Below are 7,005 nucleotides of genomic sequence, written 5' to 3' on the forward strand. Positions count from 1 at the left end.
GCTAAACCCAGAAAACTACGAACTTCTGTAGGCGTCGTAGGCCTTGGCCAAGTCTTCACTGCTTCAATTTTCTGAGTGTCGACTCGAATACCGTCATTGGAAATAACATGGCCCAGAAATGTCACAGAATTCAGCCAAAACTCGCATTCCGAAAATTTTGCATATAGCTCCCGGACTCGAAGAATACCAAGAACGATTCTCAAATGATCTGCATGTTCCGATTCCGTGCGAGAATATACGGGTACCTTAACCTTACAATACCTTAAAAAACATAAAATGGTCATGAAACTTACCTTGGATGATGGTTGAACAAGTCTTGAGTGGAGTTTCTCCTCTAGAAACAAAACCCTATCTCACCTCTTTTGATTTTCTTTGAGGAGGATGAACTTTACTTTGGTTTCACACTCTTGTTTTCATGAACTTGGTGTGGTTGATCTTGATTTTCACTTGGATTCTTGTATTGGAAGAGATTTGGAAGGTTCTAGAGAGATGTTGGGTCGTGGAAACAGAAGATGAAATAAAATAAAATGAACTTGGGTCCTTATTTAAAAAATTGAAATCTGACCTGAAATCATTGTACGGTCCATATAATCGATCGTAAAACTGCTCCAATTACGGCCGTATAATGTTATACGGTCTGTATAATTGATCGTATAACCCATCAGTCCACTGAGTCTTATCCTCGTCATTTCGTTTGATCTCCGATCCTTATGGAACCTTCTTAACAATTATTTAGCACCTCAATACCAGTCTAAAGGATGTTGTCCCTCGTCAAAACACCATATATGTCATACCCTTCATTGGCCTAATCACTGTACGCTAGCGGGGGGGAGGGGGGGGGGGGGGGATTTCCAAGGTGTAACAGATAGAGTAGCTAAACAAAAAGGTATGTAAGGCTAGTCCCATCTTTCTAAGGCTTGACTCCTATGGCATGAATCCTCCTATCTTTCCATGATTTTCCTACATATCAGAAATTATGAGTCCACGCTTACAAAGATTTTCACAAGATAAAGGAATGAGATACCTTACGAGCATGCTATTGATGATGATGAGTTTAAGTTTAGGGAATTCCAAATCAAGATATGATGTCCATGAAGGTTTTGATCTTAAGTATAATCCATTGATGTTGTTCATTGTGTACACTCACCTTACAATGTTAGTTCCTTCAAGGTGAGATATGACGAATATGATCACTCCATAATGTAATCGGGGGTTCTCGACCTTATGTCACCCTTATATAGTTATAGATTGTCTTTAAGCTCTAGTGCATATTCTATGACGAAGGTATGGTGATGATAAGTTATGATGAGTTCATGATGATACGATTCCACCGTGATTTAATGGCCGTACATGTCACCGCTAAGGCGGGCTGCTTATGGTTCCACCGTGCCTGAATGGCCGGACATGTCACCGCTAATGCGGGCTGCTTATGAGTACACCGTGCCTAGAAGGCCGGACATGACCACCACTAGTGGGCGGCGTATGATGGTACTCGGACGCGGGTTAATGAGGATGATTTATGTGACATGTTTATGTATATGATTTGTTTAGAATGCATTTACTCTTAAAGGCTAAGCAGGTTATATCTTCACCTTATGTGTCATGATTTCTTTATTATGCTTATTTTATTCATGCCTTACATACTCAGTACAATGCTCGTACTAGCGTCCTTTTCTTTGGACGTTGTGTTCATGCCCATAGGTAGACATGGAGGTGATCCAGATTCGTAGGAGCTATCAGCAGACTTTGAGAGCACTCCATTGTTCCGGAGGTGCCATTGATTTATTATTTTGCGTATATATATATATATATATATATATATATATGTTTTGGGCACGACGGGGTCCTGTCCCGTCCAGTTGTCTAGTACTCTAGTAGAGGCTCGTAGATACGTATGTGTGGGTAATATGGTCTCACGATTCCCTCATTGTATATATATTATTTTGATAGCCGAAGGACTTATGTATATAAAGGTAAATATGTTTCAAAGTGAGTATGATGAGCAGTAATATGAGTGGTGCTCGGTAGTTAGCCCCGGGTACCTGTCATGGCCCCTGGTTGGGTCGTGACAACTAACTAGTTTTGCTTTGGAATATCTTTTCAAGTTTGGACTAAAACTTATGATGGAGTGATAGAGTTGTGTCACCCTAAGAGGTTTGGACTTCGAGTTTGGGGAATGAAAATAATCTTAGTACAGACCACAGCGAAGCTCGAGTTTTTAGCTTATAGGTTCTAGATCATAATCTTTTTAAGTTAAAGGGTTTTGAATAGATATTTATACTTATAGAATGAATTTTTTAACACCAATACATGGTTTGAATCAAAGCTACTACGTTTTAACGAATTTGAGCGTAGCTAAAGTAGTGGCTCCGCCCTAGGTAAGGAGCATTAATTTCCCCAGTCTTACACATATTAATTAGGGCCCTAAAATGACTATTGAACACCAGGTGGGAATAAAATATTTGGAATCAGAACCTTCATACATAAAGATAATGAAGGTATATACTTTTCTCTCAAAGTTTTATTTGCAAGGTAATAAAAGTATAATCCCTTTTACGGTCACTAGCTTTTCAAATTCTAATATTTTTTATCCCTCCAAGCTATTTTGTTTTCGTACACAATGTAATGATGAAAGAGAAATATTAAAACTAAATGATGAATAAGTATTTTATGCATTTGCACGTAAAATCTCAATTTATAAATGAGTACTTAATTTGTCAACATGTGTCCTTATTAGATCAAACATGCATGCATGTTATATATCAAACGTGTATGTCATTTATTACTCCTGATGAAAATAAGATACAATAAAAGAAGACAACTAGTAGCCTTCCTTATTCAAGATACACTAAACGCACTGAAACAAAATACATATGCAGTTGAAACTGCATTATCTTAATCATGCACATTGGAAGTTTTCAGGGACATACTTTCCACAGTTGTTGAGCAACAAGTTGATGGAAAGAGGAACATCCAGATTAATTCCCAACACATTAGCCTTAATGGCAGTGCAAAGGCAAACAGCAGCGTCGAGATCAGCAAGTCCTTGAATTAGAGAGCAGCATGGAGTTTGAGCTGGGCTACTTTGAACCATAAGGTGCACTAAGTCATTTAACAAGTTGGCACACACTCTTAGCTTTAGTGCGTCCTGTGGGCACTTTCCTTTTGATGATGGGGTGGGTGTGGTAGAGGGTGTAGGGGTAGAGAGAGGTGATGAAATTGATGGGGTAGCAGGGGTAGGGTTAGATGGGGTTAATGGGGTAGAACGTTTATGGTTAGAGGGGGTTGATGGGGTAAAGGGGGTATATGGGGTAGAGGGAGAGGGGGATATGTTACACCCCGTAGTTTCGTACATGGAAATTTATAAGTTGGACGTTCTAAATATGAATACTGGAGTTCCCTTCAAGGATATATGATATTATACGAAGTAATTCTATGGTCATGACGGATTACGTTCATATAATAAGCTATGGCAAACTCCGGGACCAAGCAAATCGAAGAAAATAAATTTGTCGAGAATTTGGAAAAAGTTGACAAAATTTTGGACTGAATTTTGGGCAACTTTTTAGGGGTCTATCTCCTAGTATATTGAGAGTTTTAAGGTGTTTAAAACGCCTAAAATGAAGTTCGTCGAGTCTAGTTTCCAACGCAACAAACCGCTTGTCGATACGATATCGGAGTAGAGAATTATGGACGTTACAAGTTCAGCTGACCGAGCAGAAACGCGTGCTACAGTAACTACTACAGTGCTGCTACAGTACCAAAACCACACTTATAAATACCCCTCTAACCCATTAATTTTCATATATTTCACCATTTTCTCATTCTCCACTCTTCTAGGGAACTCTTGAGAGTTCTACAACTTTCCATAACCCTCCATAATTTTCTGTAATTCTCCCTAATCTTCCATAATACTCCATAATCTTTCATAACATTTCCAAATCATCAAGAGTGAATATTAACATCAAAAACTCAAGGAAAATTTATGGAAGGAAATTGTTCTTGTTTCATCTTAAGGTGGTGTTGAACTTGATCTAGGAAAGGGTGAATAAAGTGAAGTCCTTCTACTATAAGGTATGTTCTTGCTATTATTTACATGATTAAGATGATATAAAGGTTTAGCAATTCTTGGAAAGGAAAGAATCATAGGAGAAAATCATAAAGAGTTGAATTAAAGTTGATGGCCATGAGGTGAGTTTGAAAGAGAATTTTGGATTAATTTGAGACTAAATTGAATATAATTCTTTGATTATGGTATTATGGATGTTGTTATGGTTGGTTTGAATATCGGAGAAACATCGTGTGGGATGTTTTATGGAATATATTGGTATTGATATGGTTGTTGATGTTGTTGGTATTGTTTCGGAGTTGTTTTGGTATTTGGAGGAGGTAAAGGATATAGGGGAGATGCTGCCGAAATTTCGGCAGATTTTAGAAAGATTTATTTGATGGACTAAGACAAGCGTATAAAGGTGAGTCTAACAATAGTATAAATTTTCTTGAATATAAATTTACGAGCCTGGGAGGACAAGCGTTGAGTAGTTAAAGTTAAGGCGACCAAGAAGGTATGTTAAGGCTTGTCCTTTCTTTCAAAGGCATGATTCCTAAGTTATGATCCCATAAATTTTTCATAACCTCCTTGTTTTCAAAAGCTAGAAGTTCATGAATCTTAAAGCTTCCTATGATGTTAAATGAAATATGTTCTATGATGATTGTGCAATGATGATGATTCTCCTCTAGCAACTCCGAAGCTATGATTTGAGAGCATTATGAGATTATTGAGCCATTCCATGAATCCCTTGATTTTACGTATTGTTGATGGTCTCACCTCATGTTACTTGTTCCTTCGAGGTGAGATATAGTGAAGATAATAATTCTATTTCCAGTGCTGTCTAAGTTCATGATTCTCGAGACTCCCGTGACATTATCGATTTCATCTTACGATGGTTGATTCTTCAAGGAATGATATAGTGACAATGGTAATGCTAATGATGATGTTGATTTCATTTATGTATTTTTATGTGTGTGTGTGTATGTATGCATTGCATCCCACTGATCAGCTGGGGATAATACCGTACCTACATGGCCGGTCAAGATAATACCGTGCTTATATGGTCGGGCAAGATAACACCGCGCCTATATGTCCGGGCAAAATAACACCGCGCCTATATAGCCGGGCAAGACAACACCGTGCCTTAATGGCCCGGCAAGATGCTATATATATTACCGTGCCTATATGGCCGGGCAAGATAACATCGAGTCCCGCAAGGGCCGAGTACAGATATGACCGATGTATGTATAGTAAGTGTATGTGAATGCATATGTATGTATGGATGTGTATGAAATGTTTTTCCTATAGACGGGTAGTTTACATGACAGAGATCTTAAGAAGGGTACGATGTATAATTACTTACTTTATCTTATGTTATCTTCATTCTTATATCATACTACTATTCATGCCTTACATACTCAGTACATTGCTCGTACTGACGTCCCTTCTTGTGGACGATGCGATCATGCCCGCAGGTGTAGATAGACGAGACGAGGATCTTTCATCATAGGCTGCCTTTAGGTACCAGTTTTGATTGGTGAGCTCCACTTCTTCCTGGAGCATTGCCGAGTCTGAGTTGCATATGTTTTTTTTTTTTGTGACAAGAGGATATGTCGGGGGCCCTGTCCCGACTTATATACTTCAGTCATGTTCATAGAGGCTTTGCAGACAGTTCCTATGTACAGCTTAGTCATAGTGTGACAATAGTAATGTCGACGTCATGGGCCTATCGTAAATTTACTTATGCATGATATTATGTTCATATTTAGCCTCTTGATCTTATTGTTTCCATTTGATACATGAAGGATGTAAGTTATAAGTTGGTTCGCTCGGTTCCTGTAAGGTGCTGGGTGCCAATCATGCCTTACCAAGGGTGGGGTGTGATAGGATAGGGCGGAGGGTGTAGGGGTAGAGAGGGTGGATGGGATAGAGGATGTAGGGGTGGGGTGGTATTTGGGGTTTGTGGGTGGTAGGCATAGGACATAAGTAGAACTAACTATAATGAAGAAGAGAATGTTCAATGTGAGAACAAGGGAAATGGAGGATACAGAAAACTTAGCCATTTCTAAGAGTTAAGGAATTAGTACTCTCAACAATTGAGTGTGGCTAATTAGTAGTGAATGTGTTGCTTGCTTGGTGCTTGAAATGAATGAAATGAGTGGGTATTTATAGATAGAAATGCTGGATTTTTTTGTCAAATTTTCAAAAAGAACTAATTAGAAAATTGAGTGGACCATTTGTGGGTATTTCCATACAAATATCGAGAATATCAAGACGCCACTAGTAACCCAATTTGATATAAGAGTAATATAACCTAGTATTATGGAGTTTAAACTTTCGAATTTTTTGAATGTCGTTAAACATTTATTATGTTTTTTTTTTTTTGAAGAAGAAACATTTATCATTTATTTTCACATGTCATTATTCTTCTTAATTATTTGAACCCCAACCTTTGTACATGCTAATTGTTGGACCTCTCTATCCCTTTTTCTCGTTGTTCCCATGTAAATTTGACTGTGTATGCAAGTTGCCTTGAATTTATATGTAAAATAAAATTTTTTAAAAAAAGAGAGAAAAACATATTATGTATGAAGAGTTGCCACATAACTAATTGGCTCTGTCGATTTCTTTAATCGTTTAACAAATTCCTCAACCATGCATTTTTATGATTGGTTTGAATGGTGTCTAAGAAATATGGGTTCAATTAACAAAGACCAAGAAATCCTTTTTCATTTTGTTAATGGCGGACTAATTGACTTATACTCCTTTTTTCCTTAATTATAAAATTAATAATTAAAAAATAATATTAATTGAGGACTATTACCCATAATAGTCCCCTATATACCTGCCCGTGTAAAAATGGTGTTAACTGAGAGCGCACGCTAGTTAAACTCCTGTTCATTTTTTTATTGTAAGAACTTACATTGTGGCGTACAATCCTCACTCTCTCTCTG

The 7,005-nt window shown here is 37.7% G+C and overlaps 1 protein-coding gene across 1 annotated transcript; it reads right to left on the bottom strand.

Annotated features, from left to right (window-relative positions):
* Window positions 1–2,899: 2,899 nt before the first annotated feature.
* LOC132642632 (14 kDa proline-rich protein DC2.15-like) lies at window positions 2,900–6,227 on the bottom strand. The gene is made up of 2 exons (XM_060359721.1): window positions 5,987–6,227; window positions 2,900–3,227 (listed from the first exon to the last, which is right to left on the bottom strand). The coding sequence occupies exons 1-2, from the start codon at window positions 6,112–6,114 to the stop codon at window positions 2,900–2,902; spliced, it is 456 nt and encodes a 151-aa protein (XP_060215704.1). The 5' UTR covers window positions 6,115–6,227.
* Window positions 6,228–7,005: the final 778 nt, after the last annotated feature.

Source organism: Lycium barbarum, chromosome 5 (assembly GCF_019175385.1).
Source record: "Lycium barbarum isolate Lr01 chromosome 5, ASM1917538v2, whole genome shotgun sequence".
Classification (NCBI taxonomy): domain Eukaryota; kingdom Viridiplantae; phylum Streptophyta; class Magnoliopsida; order Solanales; family Solanaceae; genus Lycium; species Lycium barbarum.